This window comes from Sus scrofa, chromosome 2 (assembly GCF_054392235.1).
Source record: "Sus scrofa isolate SSC_HxYL_T2T_F1_AM1 chromosome 2, Sscrofa_HxYL_maternal_Yorkshire_Landrace_v2.0, whole genome shotgun sequence".
Lineage (NCBI taxonomy): Eukaryota > Metazoa > Chordata > Mammalia > Artiodactyla > Suidae > Sus > Sus scrofa.
In genome coordinates this window covers 147,457,040-147,484,059 of record NC_139384.1, presented here as the reverse complement: position 1 = coordinate 147,484,059, position 27,020 = coordinate 147,457,040, and the positions used below count along the sequence as shown (strand labels likewise).

The 27,020-nt window shown below is 39.3% G+C and overlaps 1 protein-coding gene and 1 long non-coding RNA gene across 14 annotated transcripts in view; one reads left to right on the top strand and one right to left on the bottom strand.

The window, feature by feature from the left end:
- LOC146405756 (uncharacterized) overlaps positions 1–27,020 on the top strand; it is a 53,004-nt gene that overhangs the window by 19,770 nt on the left and 6,214 nt on the right. The window lies entirely within an intron of this gene.
- The window catches only part of DDX46 (DEAD-box helicase 46), a 55,608-nt gene continuing 33,175 nt past the window's right edge, over positions 4,588–27,020 (bottom strand). For 6 of the 13 annotated variants that reach the window (XR_014836425.1, XR_014836426.1, XR_014836427.1 and 3 more), the window contains 8 exons: positions 24,440–24,633; positions 20,418–20,555; positions 19,930–20,079; positions 16,493–16,673; positions 14,730–14,948; positions 11,675–11,819; positions 6,911–6,984; positions 4,588–5,713 (listed from right to left, as the gene is read on the bottom strand). Coding sequence is in view for 4 of the 13 variants with exons in the window: in XM_021079949.2 (XP_020935608.1) it covers positions 5,666–5,713; positions 6,911–6,984; positions 11,675–11,819; positions 14,730–14,948; positions 16,497–16,673; positions 19,930–20,079; positions 20,418–20,555; positions 24,440–24,633 (1,145 nt within the window). In the remaining 9 variants the exon portion in view is untranslated. 13 annotated transcript variants of the gene reach the window in all.

Below are 27,020 nucleotides of genomic sequence, written 5' to 3'. Positions count from 1 at the left end.
TTTCAGCTCCCAGAAGACTCCCTTAGGCAAAGGCATGGAAAGAAAATACTGTCTTCAATATTATCTTGCACTGGGCTGGACACAGGCATCTGAGAGCCTCCTAGGAATTCAAGAATAAAGGCCAAGGTGCTGGAACTGCCTGGAGTTAAGAGGCTGCAAAAAAAAATTCATCTACTACCAAGTTCAAATGACATGCTTTTTTTGTGGACAAAGAGCACATTTTTCATACTGAATCCTCACTTTTTTTTTTTTTTTTTTTTGGTCTTTTGTCTTTTTTGTTGTTGTTGTTGTTGCTGTTTCTTGGGCCGCTCCCGCGACATATGGAGGTTCCCAGGCTAGGGGCTGAATCGGAGCTGTAGCCACCAGCCTACGCCAGAGCCACAGCAACTCGGGATCCGAGCCGCGTCTGCAACCTACACCACAGCTCACGGCAACGCCGGATCGTTAACCCACTGAGCAAGGGCAGGGACCAAACCCGCAACCTCATGGTTCCTAGTCGGATTCGTTAACCACTGCGCCACGACGGGAACTCCTGAATCCTCACGTTTTCTTTATTCAATAATATGTAAAATTGTGAAAAGGGACTAATATTCAAAACATGGACTACTGTGTGTTTCCATATATTTAAAATGATTAGGACTTTCAAATTCTGAAACTCTAGCTTTTACAAAAATCCTGATGATATCTGACAGAGTAACTCTTGAGTTCCAGTTCTCTAAAGGGGTTAAAACTTCTTTTCTTTGCTTTTTTTTTTTTAGGACCACACCTGCGGCATATGGAAGTTCCCAGGCTAGGGGTTGAATCAGAGCTGCAGCTGCCAGTCTACGCCACAGCAACGCCAGATTCAAGCCGCATCCGGAGGCCTACACCTCAGCTTGCGTCAACACTGGATCTTAACCCACTGAGCGAGGTCAGGGACCAAAACTGCACCTTCACCGATATTAGTCAGGTTCTTAATCTGCTAAGCCATAATGGGAACTCCCAAAACTTTATTTTATACTTTTCCTTGCTAAAAGCACAAGGTTAATGAAAATTCAGAAGTTCTTTTTAAATGCATGGGCTTCAAAATCATGAAGTTCTTTCTATATGCTGATGCCATATTTGGAAGAGAACACTGTCAAGAAAAGTAATCAAAAGTAAATTCTTCACCAGTCATGTGACTTGATAGCGTGCACTTACATACCAGTTTGCTCATAAGGAACGAGAAATGTGAGACCACTGACACTGTGAGGATATTGCAAAGAATACATTTGGTCACATTTTTCCTTCATGTTTCTACTTGGACTCATGCTCAAGGAAAATTTTAAGTTGACACAGAAAAAAAAAAAAAGGATTTTCAAGTATCTGCAACTGGTAATACACCAGGGAATCTTTACCTAGTGAAGGAACTGCAGCCACTTTAAGTTTCAGAGAGCTAGCATAAGAGCAAAGAGTATGTCTCATTAAGCAATGTGTACGATGCTGCTATACTCCAAGTTAAACACCCCACTCCAGTGAGATTTGATCAAAGGTTTCCAGTGGTTACAACACCTAAACTGAGTAAAATGTTAAGACATCCTCTCTACCTCTCTACACATATTCATTCTCTTTCTCTTTCTTTAGATTTATACATATATCTTTTTTAAAGATTAATTCCAGGTTTTCATGCCAGAAGCAGAAGGCCTAAGAAAATGTCAACAGATTTGAATTCTTAAATAATATTTTGTACCCAAAGGTAAAGAACTGATAGCTCCAGACTCAAGTCTAAAACAAAAGACAATTCTCATGGACCACATTGGGCTAACCACTCACAACTCTCTCCTGCTGTAACAACTTGGCACCCGTCACCTATAAAGCACCAAAATGGGGCATTTTACTAAATAAAATGTAGTTTTTTGCTTTGGACCTCATTTCAACTACCATTTCCCTCCCAATTCCTATCTTAAAACAAATGCTACATTTTCTTCCACTAAAGAATCTTAGCTGATGGTTTTATAAGGCAAAGTCAAGTTAACAACTCCGGAGGCTTCACTCCGCAGCCTGTGATTTTTTTTTTTTCCTCTAACATCTTTATTTTTTCTTGTGGCCACACCTTCGGCATATGGAAGTTCCTGGGTCAAGGACTGAATCTGAGCCACAGCTGTGACCTGTGCTGCTGCAGTCAGATTCTTTTTTTTCTTTTTTCTTTTTTGTCTTTTTGCCTTTTCTAGGGCCGCTCCCGCAGCATACGGAGGTTCTCAGGCTAGGGGTTGAATCGGAGCTGTAGCCACCGGCCTACGCCAGAGCCACAGCAACTCGGGATCTGAGCCGCATCTGCGATCTACACCACAGCTCACGGCAATGCCAGATCCTTAACCCACTGAGCAAGGCCAGGGACTGAACCCGCAACCCCACGGTTCCTAGGCGGATTTGTTAACCACTGCGCCACAATGAGAACTCCATGCAGATTCTTAACCCACTGTGCCACAGCAGGAACTCCTAGACATGATTCTTAAGGTGCCAGTGTATTATTTAGAAGCCGACTCCACAGCTGGGTTCATGGGCTTTATAAATCCCAGGTATCCAAGAGCTGGTTCTGTGCAAACAAAAACTCTGCATGCAGAGGCTGCCTCCCTCAAAAGGACGGTCAGTCACAGGTGCACTGTAACTACCAGCTGAACATCCTGTGCTCAACAAGCCTCTATTAGATAAAAAGTGTCTAAAAGGAGCTAGAGAGAACCTAGGCATGATCATTTGTCTACACTTCCACTTTGTAAGAATGAGCGTCGCTATGATGAAACACCAACTCGCATGTGAACATTTATTTCACCTACAACCTGTCTACCTTATGCCAAACACAAACACCATCAAAGACTAAGAGACTTCTCAGGAAGATATTTTTGGATACATCAATGTATTTTGGGTAGCAAGTTGCCAGAATTTTGAATAAAGATACAGAGACTATAATATATAATACCCCACTGACATGCCCAGCAATATAAACAAAATTAGATAAACAGCAGAAAACATCTCAGCAAAGATAATTTTAGGAAAATGTGGACTAAATTAACTTTATTTGATAAGGAATTTAGAAGACATGAGGAAATACTGATAGTGCATCAAACACAAATTATACATCATCCAAATTTTAAAAATCAAAGAGTCGGAGTTCCTGTCCTGGCTCTGTGGTTAATGAATCCGACTAGGAACCATGAGGTTGCGGGTTTGATCCGGTGGGTTAAGGATCCGGTGTTGCCCTGAGCTGTGGTGTAGGTCGAAAACACAGCTCAGATCCAGCATTGCTGTAGGCTGGTGGCTACAGCTCCGATTAGATCCCTAGCCTAGAAACCTCCATATGCTGTGGGCACAGCACTAGAAAAGACAAAAAAAAAAAAACAAAAACAAAACAAGAGTGAGTGTGACACTAAAAAAAAAAAAGTAATAACAGAGATGTTTATGTGTTTCTTTTTTTTCTTTTCTTTTCTTTTTTGTTGTTGTTGCATTTTAGGGCCTCACCTATGGCATATGGAGGTTCCCAGGCTAGGGGTCAAACTGAAGCTGCAGCTGCTGCCCTATACCACAGCAACGTGAGATTCCAGCTGCATCTGTGACCTACACCACAGCTCACCACAATGCCAGATCCTTAACCCAGTGAGCAAGGCCAAAGATTGAACCTGTGTCCTCATGAACACTAGTCGGGTTTGTTACCACTGAGCCACGAGGGGAGCTCCTGAACTCCCTCATTTTAGAACAAAATACTATCAGTGGCTTATGACAACTAGATATATGCACACAAAGGTAGTAAAGTGGAGTTCCCTGGTGGCTTAGCAGTGTTAAGGACCCACTGCTGTCACTGCTGTGGCTCAGGTTCAATCCCAGGCCTGGTACTTTCATATGCTCCAAGCTTGGCCAAGAGAAAAACAGAAACAAACAACAACAAAAAAAGAGCAGGAGTGCTAAAATAATGTAAAACTCTGAATCTCAAAGTGATCCAGCAGACTGAAGGGAGCACCAAGTGTCACTAAAGTGGGACTGCCACATATTCTACCAAAGAAAACAAACTATCACTGGGTAATAAAAATAAACAAATAAAATGGGAGGAAAAAGGAGCCGAAGATGCTGGACATTTTAAATAGTTTATCTGGCTCTATTGTTACCTGTGTTTTGCCTGTTTTCTTCCTCTAAGAAACAGAGTGGATATGCAAGGGGCCAAGAACATTTCCCAGTTACACCTCTAGCTTTTCAGCAAGGATAACTTTATATTGAAGAAATAAAGAGTCATACTCCTTGTCACTTTAACCACCTAGTGTACTATTAAAGTATGCTTTAGTATTTTTCTTTTTTAAAAACTCCAAATCAAGAATACTCAAAAGGAGTTCCTGTTGTGGCTCAGTGGTTTAACGAACCTGACTGGGATCTATGAGGACACAGGTTCGATCCCTGGCCTTGCTCAGTAGGTTAAGGATCTGGTGTTGCTGTGGCTGTGGTGTAGACCGGCTGCTGTAGCTCCATCAACCCCTAGCCTGGGAACTTCCATGTGCAGCGGGTGCAGCCCTAAAAAGACAAAACAAAACAAAAAAAGAATAGTCAAAGGAAATTCTTTATCATTTAATTTAAGAAATACATCTATTTAATTCCTGAGAGTTTTATTTTTTTCAAGGAGTGACAACAATATGAAGTTCTAATACACCAGGAGTCTTGAAAAGAATATTAGGTGATCCAATTCTAACAATTTTAAATTAAAATATTCAGGAAATGTATCTAAAGACTCAAAGACATAATTTAAGATTCTTTGTGAACTAAATTTCACTGAGAAATGCTTAAAGTCAAAGTCTAAAATGTGGGTACCATTATGCTTGAAAACTTATAAGAAAGAAAATTCAGAACCTACTCATAATCCTGAAGAAAAATCAGATTGGTAGGGTGTTTGTATGTACAGGTGTATAAACACACTTTCAGAAGAAGAGCAGTCGTCTTAATATTTACAGGCTACAAATCACTTTCTTGTAAGGACGATTAGAAAAGAGTTAGTAGCTAGGCACGGAGCCAGAGGTTGTGAGGGGAACCTAAAAGAAGTAAATATTAAAACTCTCACTGGTATAAAGAAATGCAAAAAATTCTTATACTACAAGTCTTCACTTTTACAAAACCAAAAAGCAGTCCAGCGAAGGCCCATATAGGATGATAAAAACTGAAACAAAAACACTGAACCCATTTTGTAAAAATTCTATTGTAATATTCTTAAATCCAGTTCATACTGTTCCACTGAGTTGAGTAAGATTTAAGCTCAAGGTAGGGACACAAAATTATAGAATTTTACCTGTTCTGAGGAGATGATCGCAATTTCATTGCAAGAAGATAAGGTGAATAGCCTCTTAGCAACTTGTATACTCTACCTTCAATGGAAAGTCCAAATATTTCAGTTTTCTTAAACTTCTGGCATATTATCCAGATATTTAAAATACTGATATTTCAGCTTTACATTAAAGGATACTGTACTATGAAAACAGGTCTGTTTTACATGTAGTTTGATAATTCTGGCAGTACTTACTGAAAGATTTCTTTAGCAAATACTGGTTTCTTGTGTTTTAAAAAAAATCAGCAAGACAGAATTAAAAATCTTAATTTAAAATACATTGTAAACTGCAGACAACAATTGCCACGTGTATCACAGAACAGCACAAGTAAAAAGTTTCTTCCATGTGTTTTATAAGACTTTGTATCTTCCTTTGTTTGTTGGTTGGTATGAATTTTGCTACGATAGAAAATAAAAGACATATGATCAGAAAGAGGCAGAAAAAACATATATTAAGTAATTTTCTTTACAAACTTAAAAAATATTAACAGTATCATATTGAGGAAGAAAGAACTATTCAGCAACGCATTTCTCTGTGTTCAATCGACCGCTCCTTCACTACTCCAACCAACTTAAAGGTGGTGGCATCCTTTCTCTATCAGTCCTCAGGGAAAGTCACTTGACTTAATGGTTGTTTTATTTTTCCTCTTGTTTTGTGTACCTTCTATTCTTTAAGCTTTTTATCCATCCAAAAGAACTTTCTGTAAGGGTAATTTTTGGGAAAGCCCTCAAAAACATTCTTAGAGAAAGGAAGAAGGTGCCTTTCAAAGGGTTCTCATCCCAGCGTACGCGTCATAGGGAGAGTTTACAACCTTCAGCTGGGACTAAAGACAGAGACGCATCTGCCTCCCTTGCAAAGGTGGTCTATAAACAGCTCCGTTTTCCAAAATCAAATTAAATCCTTACCTAAGTTTAAAAACACTGACCACACTTATACTGGCAAAAATGTAGGGAAAGTCAAATTTTCATCCACTGCTGGAGGTAAGGTAAATTGGTACGAACCCTCTGAAAAATTATGTAGCAATGCAAACTTAAAGGAAAACTATACATACCCTATACCCTTGCAATTCTACTCCAAGGCATATAACCAGAGAGAAGTACACTAACATGTACCAAAGAGACAGAGAGGCCATGTTCAGAGACGCATTATTCTTAAAAACCAAAACCAAAAAAACTTCAAAGGCTAATATATAAATTAACTGTGGTATATTCACATACTTAAATACTAGACAGCCCCAACGAATTACTGTTACATGCAGCAACACGGACTGATTTCATCAAAGTAATGCTGAGGGAAAGAAATTAAATACAAAAGAGTACACAGGATTTGATTCCACTCATATGGAGTTCGAAAACAGGCGAATAATGTTACACTGGCGGGCAGTGACTAGTGACAAGGACGGGCATGAGCAGGGCTCTGGGATGCTCGTCTTGCTCTGCATTTCTTCATCTGGGGAGTGATCACATCAGTGTGCTTATTACTTGGTGAAGATTCATCAAACTCTGTCTCTCATTCGTGTACCTTTGTGAATTGCTATTATAGTCCAGTAGAACACTTATTAAAAAAAAAAGTAAGTCCCTGAGATTTCCACTCACCAGCCGGATCAGTTCTTCTTTTATGAGCCTGGTGATTTCTGCCTTTGCTTTCTGCACAGCCAGTTCATTGGCACCTGGTGAGCGAGTGGAGAACATTATCCTTATTACTAGAATTACAGTGGCTATTTACCCATGTCATACGGATTCAGTACAAATACTATAGGTGACTTTCAGGAACACTGTACTACCTGCCAAGATAGTCTTTCCTCCTTTTTTTTTTTGCACCTGTGGCCTATGGAAGTGCCCAGGCTAGGGGTCAAATCAGAACTGCAGTTGCAGCCCTACGCCACAGCCACAGCAGAGATTTGAGCTGCTTCTGCAAACTATGCTGCAGCTTGTGGCAACGTCAGATCCTAAACCACTGAGGGAGGCTAGGGATTAAACCTGAATCCTCATGGATACTAGTCCAGTTCTTAACCTGCTGGGCACAGTGGGAACTCCTCAAGACAGTCTTTCAATACCTGATGGAACATCATCTACACTGTACTATGGCTGCTTATTATTCTGATTACTTAACATATAATCACTGAGGTTAGAATTAAGAGTGTTAAGGTCAGTAAGGTAGTGTTAAGAATTCTTGGTATGCAAAGAAAAAGATGATTAGCAGGAGTTCCCAGTGAGGCACAGTGGGTTAAAGTCTGACTGCAGCAGCTTGGGTGGTTGTGGAGGCATGGGTTTGACCGCTGGCCTAGCTCAGTGGGTTAAGAATCTGGCGTTGCTGCAGCACTGGCTCAGATTCAATCCCTGGCCTGGGAGGAACTTTCATGCAGTGCGGGTGAGGCCATAAAAAAAAAAAGTTACTAGCAATTTGTCAAAAAAGAGAGAATAAGAAGAAGTTTTTAAAAAAATCTAGCTTCCTTAGTTCACTGATTTAACAAATATTTACGGGACGTTTATTATGTTCTTTAAAGTCAACGAATGTTTCATAAAGGTGTCATGTGAGCAAAGTCTTAAAGATGAATGAAGACTAGCCACGCTGAGGAAGGAGAGAGAACATGGAGAGTATCTTACACAGAGAATCACGCGTGCAACAGCACAGACTGAGAAAGGCACGTTTAACTCCTGAAGAGCAAGAGACGTCCAGCGTGATAGGGAAACAGTGTGAAAGAAGAGAGCAAGACAGTCAAGTAGAGAAGGGAGGTTAGAGACATTCATAGAGTTACAATTCAAGAAACGCTGGGAGTTCCCATTGTGGTTCAGGGGGTTAAGAACCCGCCACAGTCCCATGAGGAGGTGGGTTTGATCCCTAGCCTTGTTCAGTGGGCTAAGGATCTGGTGCTGCAGCAAGCTATGACGTGGATTGCAGAAGCAGCTCAGATCCAGCACTGCTGTGGCTGTGGCTGTGGCTTAGGTCTGCAGCTGCACCTCTGATGTGACCCCTAGCCGAGAACTTCCGCAGGCCGGGTGTGACCATTAAAAAAAGAAAGAAAGAAAAAAGAAAAGGAAACATTGGAGTTCTCTGGTGGCCTAGCAGTTAAGGACTTGGAATTGTCAAATCCCGTGGTTCAGGTTCAATCTCTTCCACAGCCAGAAAAAAAAAGGTAAAGTGCAACAACAGTAAAACAAACAGAGCAAGCAAGAAAGAAAGATTAAGTACCACCGAGTATGATATACTGTAAGAGACGCATTATACAAAGAACTCATTCATGCTCTCTCTCTTTTCTTTCTTTTTTTTTTTTTTTTGTGGCTGCATCCATGGGATGTGGAAGTTCCTGGGCCAGGGATTGAGCCTGTGCCAGAGCAGTAACAATGCTAGGCCCTTAACCCACTGAGCCACAGAACTCCTCATTCATGCTCTTTATGACCTGGTAGACTACTAGAAAAACAAACAGGTAAAGCTATCACAGCAAGATGAGTAGGGAGAAAGCAGTTTATCAGGGCGACGTTTAAATATCACTTCTTCCAAGAATCTTTTCCTAACTTCTCCAAACAGGGTTAAGTGTTTTTTCCTTCAAAGCCCTCACAGGATGGTGTTCATCCATCTTGAAAGCACAATTCTGAGGTGCAATGGACAAGATATTTTTTCTGACTAGCTGTGAACAGTGAAGAGGAGGAACACAGTAAAACGCTAAGAGTTGAAAAGCATGTAAAGAAAGTGAGAGGTAATAAAGAGACTCAATCCAAGAAGAGGTGTTATTATTCGCCGTGATGCTGGATGAAATTCAATTCTGAGACCCCGGTAGTGGAGGTGCTCATGGGACATCCACTTGGCGATGTCGTAAAGACCAGTGGAAACAAGGACTGGAAGGAGAGGAGAGAGACAGGTCAGAGGGCCATCAACGGTAGGGGTGGAGGAACTTGAAGCCAGGGGATGGGACAATGCCAGGGAGTAGCTAAGTCTACTGAGGTAGCACAGTGCACACTTAGAAAAAGAAAAAGACCTGGACCAAAGAAGTAGACTAGAAAATAAGGACTAGGAGAAATGTCAGAGAATACAAGAAGAACTAGGGATGCAATGTAGAGAACTATGTTTTTATCATTCTGTATAAGAAAATCCAATAAGGAAAACAATTCATAAGAAATGGGAAAAATCCCTCCCATTAGATCTAACTTTTTCAAACCCACAGAATGCAATGGAAAGGAGGAAGGGACGAGTAGGAGAGAGAGAGAAGGAGGAAGAGAAAGGGAATGAGAAAAGGGAGAAGGAGGAGAACCAGGAAGAAGAGGAGGAAGTGGAGAAAGAGGAGGAGGAGGAGGAGAAGGAATAAGAAACGATTTAACAACAGGAAGGAAAAGACCTGAGTGCAGCGGTAAAGGCACAACAACAAAGCTAATCGAAGTCATACACCTCCACCAGCCACTGACTACAATCCTTTAAAGCTGTGGATGCTGGAAAAGAAACGAGGTGGGTGAATGCAAAGGTAAGGGTAGAATCAAGAGCCAAGCCAGAATGAAAATTATTTTAAAAATGAAATTAAGGAGGAAAATAGGCTACTTAGCCTGAGTTGGTATGAAACTTGCTGATATTCTGTATTGTTTTAAAAAGAAGGAAAATGAGAGTTCCTGTCGTGGCTCAGTGGTTAAAGAATCCCACTAGGAACCATGAGGTGGCAGGTTCGATCTCTGGCCTCGTTCAGTGGGTTAAGGATCCGGCATTGCCATGAGCTGTGGTGCAGGTTGCAGACACAGCTCAGATCGCATGTTGCTGTGGCTCTGGCGTAGGCTGGTGGCTACGGCTCTGATTAGACCCCTAGCCTGGAAACCTCCATATGCCGAGGGTGCAACCATAGAAAAAGACAAAAAATATGTATATAAATATAAAGAAGGAAAATGATACTCTCACCTAGATCCAAAAAGATGAGGCATTTTCCTGCATTAGTTAGACCCTGACCATTTGGACCAGTTTAAAATTTTGACCTATACAGCTTCTTTAGGTAATAGGTTACATATGTTTTTAAGCTGTCATGAAAGTTATCCAGGCTGGCGAGGCACACATGTCCTTCCTGTTCTCCTTCCTGCTGCCTTGTGGGAGGCCTGGAGCTGCTGAGCCAAACAGAGCCATCAAGGAGCCAGGCAGCAGGCTCCCTCCAATTACAGAACTAGAAACAGATGAGACTAGTTCGTTCCAACACCTGCTTTTGTCCTATTAGTGTACAGCTAACTTGAATGGAGTTTCAAAAACTAAAAGATTGTTTAAAATCTAATCATCTATGAAAAATTCAAAAAGCTTTAGGTCATTTTAATTACCAATCTCCTCTGGCTCTTAGCATCTTTATTTCTCTATAATTCTCAAGCTTCATTTCTAACAATGTTATCTTTTTACTGGGGAAAAAAGCTTGCTTAGATTATAAAAATGAGATGTGACTTTCTAAGTACAAGTTGACAGTGGAAAGAAGTGACCAGGAGTTCCCATTATGGCTCAGTGGAAAAGAATCTGCCTAGATCCCTGACTCCATGAGGTGGGCTGGGGATCCAGCATTGCCATAAGCTGTGGTGTAGGTCACAGATGTGGCTTGGATCTGGTAGTGGGTTAAGAATCCAACTGTAGGGGCTCAGGTTGCTGTTGAGGCATGGGTTCAATCCCCAGGCCAGTGCAGTGGGTTAAAGGATCTGGTGCTGCTGCAGCTATGACTCAGATTCAACTCCTAGCTGAGGAAGTTACCTACGTCACAGGTGCAGCCACAAAATTTGAAAAAAAATGTTCAAATTAAATATAAATAAAGGGAGACAAGTTGTCCTACAATGCAGTAGCTAACAGATTTAGGAAAAAAATCGAAATGGAAACTGTCTTTTGAATTCATTCAAAAGAAATAAGGTTAAAAGGCATACCTAATCACTCTTAGGCAACGCATTAATACTCTTTGAGCTGTGGTATTCATTGTCCGATTTTTTAAAAATATATGTATGAACTTATAGGCATAAAATCAAAAGCAACACATGCATGGATAAACATGAAGCAGACTGATACAGTTGATTTACTTCCTCATCTACACTTCGGCAAGAATGTTCTACTTAACTAGAAGCATAAACAGACCAGTCCCCAAAATAATGTTTTCTTAAAAAAAAAAGTTTTCTTTTAGAGTTATTTTCAAATTTGACTGAATTGTCAAAAACAAAAGGGTCTCAAACACAGCTCATTCACTTCGGTATACGTACTACACGTCTAAATAAATACTGCAAGTGAGAGATGAAACTATTTTTTTTCTTATAGATGTTCCTTATTTTCAGCCCTCACTAGAACTCACCTCATATTCTCCCTGTGTCTACTACATCTATATCAACTGTGATCTTACCCAAGACTAAAACAGAACCAACAGTACATACTTTCAATTGCCAAGTAAATTTTCCGCTCTCCTTCCTTGGGTTCTTTGCCAGGGGGGAAGTATGTTCCTCTGATTGTAATTGCGGCTTCAGAATATTCACTGATTCTCTGCAGAGCTTCCTTAGAAGTAACTTTCCACCTAGCAGTCTATGAAAAAAAGTGGGGAAAAAAAAAAGTCACTTTACAACAGAATAAAAAAAAAAAAAAAACCTGATGAACAAAGAATGGGTTAACTAAATCATGTTATGGTCAATATTAAGATTATAATTAACACCTTCATCACAGATTTAGATTCTAATGCACCTAGAACATATTCATAAAAATGTGTTGTCTCCCCATCTAGATTAAAAAGTAAAGTAGCTCTTAAAATGTCCCTGGGGGGAGTTCCCATTGTGGCTCAGTGGGTTATGAACCCAACTAGTATCCATGAGGATGCTGGTTCAAGCCCTGGCCTCACTCAATGGGTTATGGATCTGGCACTACTATGGAGGTCGCAGACAAGGCTATGATCCAGTGTGGCTATGATGTAGGCCAGCAGCTCAGCTCCAACTCCACTCCTGTTCTGGGAACTTCCATATGCACAGATGCGGCCCTAAAACAAATCCAAAAAACCAAAGAAAAAAGTCCCTGGGTTTTACCATAATGGAAAAGAATATGAAAAAGAATGTTATACATATATACACATATATATACATGTATATGTGTAACTGAATCACTCTGCTGTACACTAGAAATGAACAAAACACTGTAAATCAACTGTATTTCAGTTTTAAAAGGGGCGGAGTTCTCTGGTGGCCTAGCAGTTAAGGACTCAGTGTTGTCACTGCTGTGGCTCAGATGCGAAGAGCTTTCACATGCCATGGGAATGGCCGGGGCGGGGGAAGTGGGGGGAGACGTAGTAGCACCTGTTCTATCCAAAAAGGCAGCATCTGAAATATGGCAGGTCCAAACTAAAATACGCCGTAAATATAAAATACAAGCCGGATTAAGATGCATGTATTAAAAACATTAAAAATACCTTGAGAATGATGTTTATATTGAGAACTTGTTGAAATGATAATGTTTTGCATATATTCATCTAATTAAAATATATTATTAACAGGAAAAAAAACTTCATGGGATTAAAGAAGGTATTTTTCCCATGCACCTACAGTCAACTAATCTATGACAAAGGAGGCAAGAATATACAATAGAGAAAAGACAGCCCCTTCAATAAGTGGTGCTGGGAAAACTGGACAGTCACATGGAAAAGAATGAAATTAGAACACTCCCTAACACCATACACAAAAATAAACTCAAAATGGATTAAAGATCTAGATATAAGACCAAATACTGTCAAACTCTCAGAGGAAAACAGGCCAAACACTCTGACATAAATGACAAAAACATCTTCACAGAACCACCTCTTAGACTAATGACAGTAAAAACAAAAATAAACAAATGGGAGTTAACTAAACATAAAAGTTTCTGCACGGCAAAGGAAACCCTAAACAAAACAAAAAGACAACCCAAGAATGGGAGAAAATATTTGCAAATGAATCTACGGACAAGGGATTCATCTCCAAAATTTATAAACACCTTCTGTAGCTCAATACCAAAAAATGAACAACCCCATTAAAAAGTGGGCAGAAGATCTAAACAGACAGTTCTCCAAAGAAGACAAACAGATGGTCAAAAAACACATGAAAAGATGTTCAACATCACTCATTGTTAGAGAAATGCACATCAAAACCACAATGAGGGTACCACCTTACACCAGCCAGAATGGGCATCACCAAAAAGTCTACGAACAATTAAGTGCTGGAGAGGGTGAGGAGAAAAAGTAACCCTATTACACTGTTGGTGGGATTGTAAATTGGTGCAACCACTGGGGAAAACAGTATGGCAATTCCTCAGAAAACTAAACATGGAACTACCATTTGATCTAGCAATCCCACTCCTGGGCATCTATCCAGAGAAAACCATGACTCAAAAAGACACATGTACTCCAATGTTCATTGCGGCACTCTATACATGGAAACAATCTAAATGTCCATTGACACAGGAGTGGATCATATACATGATGGAATATTACTCAGCCATTAAAAGGAACAAAATAACAGCATTTTTATCAACATGGGTGGACCTAGAAATTACCATGCTAAGTGAAGTCATTCAGACAATGAGACACCAACATCAAATGCTATCACTTACATGTGGAATCTGAAAAAAGGACAGAATGAACTTCTTTGCAGAACAGATACTGACTCACAGATTTTGAAAAACTTATAGTTTTCAAAGGAGACAGGTTGGAGGGTGGGAAGATGCACTGGGGGTTTGGGATGGAAATGCTATAAAATCGAGTCGTGATGATCACTGTACAACTATAAATGTAATAAAATTCCTTGAGTAATATTAAAAAAGAAAAGGTGATGCCCTCATATTTTGATTTTAAGCAGACTCTGATCCTGAAATGAGACACAGAGTAGATATGTGACATAAAGTTCATTTAACAGAAATAAATTTAAAATGTGCAAAAAAATAAAATAAAATAAAGAAGGTATTTTTGCTCCTAGAAAAAAAGGAGGAGTGGTGTTCTTTTGGGGCCCAGAAGGTTAAGAATTCAGCAGTGGAAGTTCCCATTGTGGTTCAGCAGTAATGAGCCCAACTAGTATCCATGAGGACATGGGTTCCATCCCTGGCCTCTCTCAGTGGGTTAAGGATCCGGTGTTGCCATAAGCTGTGGTGTAAGTCACAGACTCAGCTCGGATCTGGCATTGCTATTGCTGTGGCTGTGGTGTAGGCTGGAAGCTGCAGCTCCAATTCAACCCCAGTCTGGGAACTTCCATATGCCGCAGGTACAGCCATAAAACGAAAAAAATAAAAAAAATAAAAAAAAATAAAAAGAATTGAGCATTGTTGTTGCAGGGGCCTGAGTCACAGCTGTGGTGCAGGTTTGACCAATCCCTGGACCAAGAACTTCCATATGCCACAAGTATGCCCCCTGATCCCAAAAGAAAAGAAAAGAAAAGCAGAAGTTTCTACTTCACACAAAAAAAGTTTATATCTGTTACTTACCTGTGGGAAGTCATTAATCTCTAATTCTTCTTCATATCTCTTAAAAGATTCATTCTGTCCACCATCTTGTCTTTCCTCCTCTTGTTTCTCCAAAGGCACATAATTGAGCTTGGCATTGATCTTTTCAGCAAGTTGCTCTGCAATGGTTTTTGCAGATACAGTGGGAGCCAGGATGGTGCCACCTCTGAGAATTGCATTGGTGGCCTGTTGCATCACATCCTGCAGTTAAAGAAGATCTACAGTCAAATCTCAAATGATGCCAGAGATAAGACCAGTGATCCGACCATAAATTATTCTCTGGAAAGCCAGTAACTGTAAGTATCTTTCCAATGTAGAGTCCTACCCATATGTCCAAATTCAGCAGCATATAATTACAATAGTTTAATATATCTCCTGTATTTTGAAGAGAACACTAAAGAATACTCAACTCCACATTAAAAATTCTACTGAATCATAATTCCTCAGCATATCCTGCAGGTAACTCAATGTCAAACATAGTATATTTCTAAAATCACTTACATACTTTGCAGCTCCTAGGACTTTCCTGGAAATCAGAATCTTTGCCCACTACCACCTCTGAACTTCTCCTCCCTCGATGGACCAACTCAGTATTGAACAAATTATAGTAAATGACTTATTCAAAACTTTTTTTAAACCCTGAACTTAACTAATGCAGAAGCAATTCTATAATACATGCTCACACCTCAAGCTCTTCCAAAACAGTGAAAAGGTACAGCCATTTAATTTCATCAATAGCAGCCACAATCCAAGAACGTTAGGTTGGATGTTGCGTCCCTATTTTCAGAGGCGGCACAGGCTTGAGTACGGTAAACATTTCAGAGTAACTCACCAGCTAAACAAAACAGATGCAGAGACCCGAGGCTCTGTGCCCTGACTGCGGCTGCCTTACTGGGTCAATCCACTGGCCTCTAGTTTGACCATCCCGCTTGGGTGCTGCAGACCGTAATCTGTACAGACTCCTGGACAAACTCTCAAAATCTTCAAAATATTGTCAAAACTAACAAACTGTTCCTTGGAAAAGCTATGAAAATTTACCCTTAGTTAAAAACTAAGTTAACCAGCAAACTCTCAAGAGAAAAACACATTTTTTTCCACGGTCTAAACCCAGGTTAGAGTTATGTAACTGAGTGTTTGTACTTTCACGGAATTGGTGGTGTGCCCAATAACCCACTCAATAAAAACAGAACAAGAAAGAACGAGCCAGTTATTTCTTTAAGATCTTGTTAAGATCAGTCAGAATACTACTTTATAAAATTACCCATGGCTAATATGCTTTTAATAGTAAGGTCCTCCAGAATAGGCATTTTAAGACCTTAGTTAATTAATACTAGAGAAATCATCCAAACACAATATTTAAAGAATTCTGTACTCAAAATAATGTTAAATCCTTACTAAATCAATGTCTAAAACAACTTCATATTCACTTGTGCTAACATAATTTCTAAAAATCACTTAAAGAACTTAAAAAAATGACTAAGACTCGGGAGTTCCCATCATGGCTTTTTAAGGAACCGGACTAGCATCCAGGAGAACATGGGTTTGATCCGTGGCCTCAGTGGTTAAGGATCCAGTGTAGGTCAAAGACGTGGCTCAGATCCTGTGTGGCTGTGGCTGTGGTGTAGGCTGGCAGCTGCAGCTCCGATTTGGCCCCTAGCCTGTGAACTTTCATATGCCATGGGTGTGGTCCTAAAAAGCAAAAAAAGAAAAAAAAAAAAAAATTACTAAGACTTGGAACAAATTACTTAATACCTGAGACTCAATGCCCAAATTCTTCTGAGCATTGATTCTAAGAGCCAATCTCTTTGCAATTTCCAACTTCTCAGCGTTTCCTGCAGTTGGAGCAGGAACACTAGATGTTCCAGGAGCAGCCATATCCTTCACTCTCTTCTTGGAATTAAACATGCTTTCAATTTGCTCATCAATCTAAACAAGAAGAAAAGAATTAGTAAAAACTGAATTAAAAATACCAATTTAGGCAGAACATTATAAATCAACTACAATAAAAAATTTTTAATTAAAAAAAATTATGTATATCTACAGAAATCAGTAAAGAATACTTCTACCGAAAGACTAGAATCAGAGAATCATATTTGTTAATTCAACCACACAGATCAACGGGAAAATATTTCAGTTATCTGTTAAGAGTGACAAACTTCATTGTTAAAAATCAATTGGCTATAGCAAAAGAATGGGGGGATGGGGTTGGGAGGGAGGAAGGAAGGAAGGAAGGAAAGAAGGAAGGAAGGAAACAGAGATGTTAATCTGCAAGAACCACTTCAGTAGACTCCTGAGTGGTACAGAAAATAATCCCAATTCAGTAAATGAAGAATGTGTGCTGTCAAGACAGAGCAGCCAACATGATGGAGCTGAGTTGTTCCAGGGCCCAGGCTTTAAGACCAAATCACACACACTCCATGAAAGAGGCTGGAAGAAGGGTAATAACACAAGGCCAGTGGACAACTAAAAGTATAGTCAATGGTTCTCAGGGGGAAATGATAAAACATGTTTCTAAAGCATGCAACTGGATTTACCTAAAAAAAAGGTTAAGAGAATCATAAAAAAAATGGATTTATATTTTATTCCTTTGAACCAAAAAAGGAAAGAAAGCAAGAGCAATGCTGAAAAATCTTGGTTTTCCAGGAGTCACATGAGTCCCACTGCTAATGTGTAATCCTCAGGTTCTCCACAACTATTTCAGAAGCTATTTGCATTTTCTTTTAAAAATGCCTTCTGCCCCAAAGTGACTACTGATACTACAACTAAAAGATACAAACCCTTCACATACTAATGAATCAGGCTAATGTTAAAAAGCGTTCTCAGGGTTTAAAATTAAATTAGAAAGACCTGGAGTTCCCGTCGTGGAGCAATGGTTAACGAATCTGACTAGGAACCATTAAGTTGCGGGTTCGGTCCCTGCCCTTGCTTAGTGGGTTAACGATCCGGCGTTGCCGTGAGCTGTGGTGTAGGTCGCAGACGCAGCTCGGATCTCGCGTTGCTGTGGCTCTGGCATACATAGGCCAGTGGCTACGGCTCCGATTCGACCCCTAGCCTGGGAGCCTCCATGTGCTGCGGGAACGGCCCAAGAAATAGCAAAAAGACAAAAAAAAAAAAAAAAAAAAAAGACCTTTTACTGAAATGGAAACAGATAACTTAGCTTTTTTCATTTATTGATTGATTGACTGAATGCTTTTTGGGGCCACACCCACGGAATATAGAGGTTCCTAAGCTAGGGGTCCCAAGAATGGGGTGTGTATATGGTGCTAGTTGACAGACGTAACTTTACTTTTGACGTTATTCACTTTATTCTTGTTCTAACTTTTTATAAAAATTTTAAAAACAAGGCCACAAATTCTTTACTACTCTTCCCTCCAAGAGTTGGAGTCTCTTGAGTGTGGGCTGGACTTAGCGACTTCCTTCTAACAAGCAAATTAAAGGGGAAAAGCCAGGATGTTAACTTCAGAGTCACAGTTGTAAAAGGTACTAAGCCTTCCTCTTTGCTCTCTCCTGGATCACTCCATCTAGGGGAGCCAGTTACCTTGTTGTAAGGAAACAAAGGCAAATCAAAGAACAGAGGCTTCCTGTCAACATCAAAGTGAGTGGTTCATTTTGGAAGAGAGAGTCTTGCATCAGTGAAGCCTTCAGGTAACTGTGACCTGGGGCAAGAGCTTGCCTACAACTTCATGAGATCCTAAGCAAAAAAAAAAAAAAAAAAAAACTACCTGGCTCAACTGTTCCTGATTTCCTAACCCTCAAAAAGCATGAGGTAATAAATGCACTGGTTTGGGCTTCCTGTGGCCACATACACGGCATGTGGAAGTTCCTGGGCCAAGGATCAAACCCGCACCACAGCAGCAGACTCTCTGCAGTGACATCGCCCAACCCATAACCTGCTCTACCACAAGGGAACTCCAAATGTTCACTGTTTTAACCCGCTAACTTTTGGTCTGATTTGTTATACCATAACAGATAACTAAAACAATGACTTAACTGAATTTGAAACCAGTATGGTGTACTAGAATGAAATGGCCTAGAGTTAAGAGGAGACCTTGCTTCTGGTTGTGCTTAATGGCCAGTGCAGTCATTTCCTCAAATAACAAGATCAGGCTGAATTCCTGATTTCTAAAACTGAGTTCTGAAATAAGGCCCAATATGGAATGTAAAAAAAAAAAAAAAAAAAAAAAAGTGGCATATACTAGGTAGATGTTCCAAAATTATTTTATAACGAAAACATCTAAAGCTTAAGCTCCTGGGGTTAGTACCAAAGAATACTCTGTGAAACCCTTAACTTCCTAAGTTCTCAGGGTCCATTTTCACTGGGTTACAAATAATGCCATAAGCTAAGAATATGGGTCTTGAAGTAAGAAGAGAAGAGGTATAGGTCCCAGCTCCTCCCCATGACAGCCATGCCAATCTGGAAGAGTTGTTATTTCTTTCTAAGCCCCAGTCTCCTCAACTATAAAATGGGAACACTCTGTGTATCCGCTTGTCTGGCTATTGTGAAAGAAGCATATGAAATAATCCTTGTAAAGCACTTGGCACAGGGCATGGCACTTAGTAACAATCAATAAATGATGACTATTATTATTAGTAACAATTGAGTGTAAAAGAAAAACAAAAACAAAAAACAAAAAAAACCCCAATTATCAGTACCAATGTTGTTAAAGACACAGGAAGTCAGGCATTCTTGGACATCACTACAGGAAGTAGTCACCTTCGAGGAGAACACCCGACAATGTTTTAAGACCAAGTCAGATACACCTTTTCGTCTAGTCATTCCATTTATATACTCATCCTCAAGACTTAAGCTGACGAATGTGCAGGGTTAAATGTTCAAGGATGAGCAATGAAGGAAAGTATATTCCAAATAATGGAAGAGGGATTTGACTCAAAAACAGAGATATGATTCATTAAACTGTGGAACATCCATGTAATGAAATATTATGTAGCCATCAAGAATAGCGAGAGAGCAAATTTACTAAAATGGGAAGATTTCAACATAAAGCTGTATGATCTCATTTTTACGAAAAAAGAAAAATATGGGCATATGTGGGTATGCATACACAGAAAAAAACTGAGAAGGGTACACACTGACAGTTTCCAATAATTTGCCTATAGCAACATCTCTAGTACAAAAAGAACTGCTTCAATTAGTAAGGATAACGCTTAGAACGATACTTACATCAACTGCAGCATCCTCATCATCTGAATCTTGCAATCCAAGAGCAGCTTTTTGTAACTTCTTTCTCTCATTAGCCAAAGCTTGTTCTGTTTCATCAAACTTGAATCCCTTACCAGAGAACCCACTACTCTTTTTAATTATTTTCCCTTCCTTTCAAGGAAAAACAAAAAAGTTAATTTCATAGTAACAGAACCTTAATCTTTAGGAATTTATGGCAATTAAATATTTTTCAAGGTGGTAAATATAACAAAAATACTTCTAAATATTTTTCAAGGTGGTAAATATAACAAAAATACTTCATCTAACATGCAAAAAAAAAAAAAAAATAAGAACACTATGCAGACAAAAAATACTAAGAAGAATAAAAAGAGGTTTTGTTTGCTCTTCTTTCCTCTCCTGTTCTAAAGAGATTTACAAGTATTCAATATTCAAAGTTTAGAATACAATAATGATTTGGGTAAAAATAAGGGGAGTTAAAAAAAACTCACAGCTTTCTGTTGATCTTTGAAATCACTCCAGAGTTTCTCGAGATCAGGAGGCACTGCAGTCCCTGACAATTCAAGGGCTTTAATTATGTCACCGGCATACCGAGCTTGATCTTCTGTGATAAAGGTATATGCATAACCCTAATGAATGATGAAAAAATGGTACTATTAAACAGTAAAAAGATGAGTCCTCCTTGGACCACAAATAAGATTAAATCTGAGCCACCTAATATATCCTCTTAAGATAATTCCATTAATAAAAAATTTTAAAGATCAGGAGTTTCCGTCGTGGCGCAGTGGAAACGAATACGACTACGAACCATGAGGTTGTGGGTTTGATCCCTGGCCTCGCTCAGTGGGTTAAAGATCCGGCGTTGCCATGAGCTGTGGTATAGGTCACAAACATGTCTCAGTTTCCTGCAATACTGCAGCTCTGATTCAACCCCTAACCTGCCAACTTCCATATGCTGCAGGTGTGGCTCTAAAAAGCAAAAGAAAGAAAGGAAAGGAAGAAAGGAAAGGAAGGGAAAGGAAAGGAAAGGAAGGAAGAAACAAAGAAAGGCAGGCAGAAAGGAAGAAAGAAATGAAAAAACAGTTTTAAAGATCACAAAAGAGTCCTGCTAAATTCTTTAGAGGTTCAAAGTGAAATATCTAAGTTTAACATTTAGAATAAGCAAAACAGTATACATGTAAGGATAACCTGACCCCCTTGCTGTACAGTGGGAAAATAAAAAAAATAAAAATAAAAAAATAAAATAAAATAAGCAAAACTAGGAATTCCCCGGTGGCCTATCTTTTAATGATCTGGTTTTGTCACCACTATGGCTCCAGTTTAACTCCTGGTCCTAGAATTTTCTCATGCTGTGGGAACAGCCAGAAAAAAAAAAAAAAAACCCCAAGTAAACTATGTTCATTATACAAATATCAAATACAAGCAACCAATGAGAAAAAAAAAATCACAATAAATGCCACACACTTAAAAAAGTGTTTTGAAAAAATATTAAAGAATAAGCAAACCAGAAAATTTCTCAATTCTTTATGTGTAAAGATGCGATTTTTACATAAACGCACAATTGCACTGTCTTAAGTATTAATTTTAGTTTATTTTTCTTTTAAGGGCTGCACCTTTGGCATCTGGAAATTCCCAAGGTAGGGGATGAACTGGAGCCACGGCTGTCAGCCTACACCACAGCCAGGCAATGCCAGATCCAAGCTGCACCTGTGACCTACAAGCCAGCTCACGGCAAAGCCAGATCCTTAACCCACTGAGCAGTGTCAGGGATGAACCTGTGTCTAGTTGGGTTCCTAACGAATGAGCCACAATAGGACCTCCAACACTGGTTTTAATAGACTACTTTATCTTTCTATTTTTTTGCTTCCATTCCTTGCCTCCATCAGCTACTGCATTTCTCTACCTCAGCTAACCTGAACTGACTTCTTAGGATATAGTTTCCCATTTTTTTAAAGACCAATAACATAAATAAAAACATATATATGCATATATAATATAATTTATATTTAAAAAATGAAGTCAGCTACATCACTTCCCTGGGATTTGCTAAACCCTAAGAATCCACGTATCCCCAGCAGCCTTTTGGTACAGATGAGAAAAGACTGGAGTTGTTAAGTAGAGGAATAACAGCAAACTACAGTTAGAGTGCCACCTTCACAAGAGTCTGCTCCTACCAGGGAACTGGTATAAATTTTAAAACATGCTTTGACATTTCATTTCAGAAGTATTTAGGTATTGGATTTGACTCATGGCCTATTTTTGTACAGCCTATGAGCTAAAAATGATATGATATTTCTAAGGCTGGACACGGACACACACACACACACACACACACACACACACACAGAGGATGTGACAGAGACTGTGTATGGCCCAAAAAAGCCACGATTTTTACTACCCGGCCCTTTATCCAGTTTTCCAAATTTACGGAATAACTCAGGTTACAAGAATAAATGCTGCAAATCCCACTCCTGGGCATCTATCCAGAGAAAACCATGACTTGAAAAGATACATATGCTCCAAAGTTCATTGCAGCACTCTATACAATAGCCAAGACATGGAAGCAACCTAAATGTCCACTGACAGAGGAGGGGATAAAGAAGATGTGGTACACATACGCAATGGAGTATTACTCAGCCATTAAAAGCAAAAAAATAACAGCATTTGTGACAACATGGATGGACCTAGAAATTATCATGCTAAGTGAAGTTAGCCAGACAGTGAAACACCAATATCATATGTTATCTCTTACATGTGGAATCTGAAAAAAGGACAGAATGAACTTCTTTGCAGAACAGATACTGACTCACAGATTTTGAAAAACTTACAGTTTCCAAAGGAGATAGGCTGGGGGTGGGGGGATGGGCTGGGGATTTGGGATGGAAATGCTATGAAATAGAGTTGTGATGACCACTGTACAACTATAAATGTAGTAAAATTCATTGAGTAATTAAAAAAATTTTTAATTAAAAAAGGATAAATGCCATTACTACTTATTAGCTGGTAAATTTGGCAAGCAACAGGGTCCACATGCCTCAGCTTCTCATGTTAAAAGGAATAATATTTAATATTATTCACTTCAAAGTGATTTTGTGAGAATAAAATGAGACAATATACGTAAAGCACTTAGAAAAGTGGTGAGCATTTAATAAATACTGCATAAATATAAACTATAAATATTATTCAGCATTAATATAAATTATTAATATTATTCAGTATGTAGAAATGTTCATGGTTAGATTATCAAATATATCACCATCAGTGTTTCCAACAACAGAATATTTAGCTGCCTTCAAAAAGAATGAGTTAGGAGTTCCCATTGTGGTGCAGTGAATTAAGAATCTGACAGCAATGGCTTGGATCTCTGCAGAGGCACAGGTTCAATCCCCTGCCCAGTACAGTGGGTTAAAGGATCTGGTGTTGCCGAGGGTGCCGCTCCGATTTAACCCCTGGTCGGGGACCATCCATATGCCACAGGTGCAGCCATAAAGTTAAAGAACAAAAAACAAATAAAAAAACCCAAATAGAATGAGTTAGAACAATATACTTAACTAGAACATAGATGAGTCCAAAAAACAAATGATATAAATGTGTACATGGATTGAAACAGTGGTGACAGATGTGGGCTGAATGTATTTTAACAACCCACATTTTAAAAAAAGCAACAAAAGATCTCTAACTATATGCATATATTTATATATGTATACAGAAATTTTCATTTTTTTATTTTTATTTTTTTTAGGGCTGCACCCACGGCACATGAAGGTTCCAGGGCTAGGGGTCGAATCAGAGCTGTTGCCACTGGCCTATGCCATAGCCAAAGCAACTCGAGATCCAAAACACATCTGCGACCTACACCAAAGCTCACGGCAACTCCGGATCCATAACCCACTACTGGAGACCAAGGATTGAACCTACATCCTCATGGATACTAGTTAGATTCATTTCTGCTGAGCCACAATGGGAACTCCAACAGAAATTTTTAGACAGAAAAAAAAAAAAAAAAACCTTTTGTGGACACAAACTTTAACACTAAATGCCTACCTACAGAGAACACTACGTATATGATAATTTTTTTTTTTTTTTTTTGCTTTTCAGGGCCACACCCACATGATATGGAGGTTCCCAAGCTAGGGGTCCAATCGGAGCTAAGGCTGCCAACCTACCCCACAGCCACAGACACAGCTACGCGGGATTCCAGCCGTGTCTGCAACCTACACCATAGCTCATGGCAACACCAGATCCTTAACCCACTGAGCGAGGCCAGGGATCCAACCCTCAACCTCATGGTTCCTAGTTGGATTTATTTCCTCTGCGCCACGATGGGAACTCCAATGATAATTTTTTAAACAACGCTTAAGCCATGTGTATGTATATAAATGATGAACATCAACAATTCCCTATACCCTCATGATCAAATTCCCGTGACTCCTTTTTTCTACTCTTTAAAATCCTAAAACACCACCTATATTGTGCTACAATAGAAACCAAGTTTAAAAGCAATTCTTTTTACCTTGTTGCCTGCTCTTCCAGTCCGTCCTGCTCTGTGCACATAATCCTCATAATGGTTGGGGCAGCTATAATTTACCACAAGAATCAGATGTTTCACATCCAGGCCTCGGGCAGCAACAGAGGTAGCCACAAGAAGTTTGCAGGTCCCATTCTTAAAATCATTTATGATGCTATCTCTGTCATATTGATCAATGCCTGCAAATAAATTAAAGATAAGAGTTGTGAAACCACACATACAAATTACATTTTCCATTTCCTCTAACATTTCACAGAAAGAAGTTAAAACATGGAGTAAGGTATAAATCCAACTTACACCTGACCACACATCCAACAACTCCAACATAGAAAATAAAAGACAAAGAAAATTAAACAGAAAGATCAAAAGTTATTGCTATTTACAAATGCCATGTGCGCCTTTGCTTTGCCCCCTTTCTTGTTTATAAGGTTTATATTTGCAGAAGCCCAACCTCAGAATCAATAATCTACATTTGTTACGTGGACAAAGGGAGAAAGAGTAGGTCCATTCAGCCTACACACACCATACACACACACATATATACATATACATATATATATATATATATATATATATATATTTTTTTTTTTTTTTGGTCTTTTTGCCTTTTCTAGGGCCACTCCTGCAGCATATGGAGGTTCCCAGGCTAGGGGTCGAATCGGAGCTATAGCCACCGGCCTACGCCAGAGCCACAGCCACAGCAATGTGGGATCCGAGCCACGTCTGCGATCTACACCACAGCTCACGGCAACGGCAGATCCTTAACCCACTGAGCAAGGCCAGGGATCGAACCCGCAACCTCATGGTTCCTAGTCGGATTCGTTAACCACTGAGCCACAACAGGAACTCCATTCGGCCTATATTTATAGGATTCAGATCTTTCTCCTTCCCTTACAAGTTATTAAGAGCCTTGCTACCCAGTTTTGTCCAAGGATGAGGAGGAGCATCACATGAGATCTTATTACAGAAATACGGAATCTCAGATTCTGCATTTTAGTTAAGATCCTTAGGTGATTATACAAGTACATTAATGTTTGTGGTGCACTACTTAAAACGTAACCAACAGGATCTCTCATAAAATATCCCAACAGCCTCAAGATAAATGACAAAGCAGAGGGTAAAATGCCAAAATGCTCTATTAAAAAATGCTCAGGCCACAAATAAATTTTATGATGAGGTACCCAGAAATCACTAGTGATAAGAGAAGGGGATGGTATAGAATCTCAAACTTTGAAATTCATATTTGCAGCAAGAGATATTCTAACAATTCATATATAACCTGTGTTTAACATGAACAGAATATTTATCATTAATTTATATTAGCTAAAATTTTAAATGTACTTGCCAAAGACTGAATTACAGAGGTATTTTGATTTTATCTCAAAGAAATTATGACCCAACTTTGTACCCAAATAGCTCACAAGAAAGATTAATGGAATCAATACTAATAAACATTAAATTTATAATTTAAAAATACCAAAACTTTTACTTTGACTGGGATATCCTGACAACTAACTCAATTACACAGATTTTATTCTATGGAACTGAATATAAGCTAACTGAAGAATAAGGCATGCCTGCCCAGTAGCCATTAGGGACTCTTCCTTTTTTAACATAACCCCAATTTTGTTATCCTCATTTTGTTTGTGACACATGGTAACATACACCAAACCAGAAATGAGCTTAATTCTCAGTCTCTGAACGTGAAGCATGGTTAATGTAAACTAGCCCTTCTTAAACCTTCTGTGCTCATGTTGCCTATGCACTCTTAAAATTTATAAGGACCAAAAAAAAATCAGTAAGGACTGATTTTCCAAAACAATAAAAAATAACTGACGCTTCACATTTTGGCAAACCTCTTTGACATCTTGCTAATAGAAAATAACTGGAGGAGTTCCTGTCATGGCTCAGTGGAAATGAATCCAACTAGAAACCATGAAGTTGTGGGTTCGATCCATGGCCTCGCTCGGTGGGTTGGGGATCCGCATTGCCGTGAGCTGTGGTGTAGGTCGCAGACGCAGCTCAAATCTGGTGTTGCTATGGCTGTGCTGTGGGCTGGCGGCTGCAGCTCCAATTAGACCCCTAGCCTGGGAACCTCCATATGCCGCAGGTGTGGCCCTAAAAAGATAAAAAAAAATAAAATAAAATAAATGGAGTCTCATATCTTCTATATTCAATCTGTTACAATATAGTACACTGTAGAGTCTCTAGAAAACTACACTGCACATACAATGATGAAAGAATGGAAGTGAAAAAGGCAAATAACTTCATGGGGTTATTACAGAAAGACTTTTGACTCATGAAACCCTTGAAAATCTCAGAGACCTCATGGGTCCCATGACAATACCTTAAGAAGCTCTGGTCATTCCCCTTGTCTCTGAATAAGTCAGGAACAAGCATGAAGCAATTCTGACCAAGAGATAAAAGAAGAATGGACTGGGGATTATGGGAAACTTTTTTCCCTTATGTATATAAAAAAACACTTATTTCCACCAGAGTAGGAGAAAATTTTATTAGACTAACCCTCCTGGAGGTAACGACTATGAATTCTGGACAAAATTAAAGA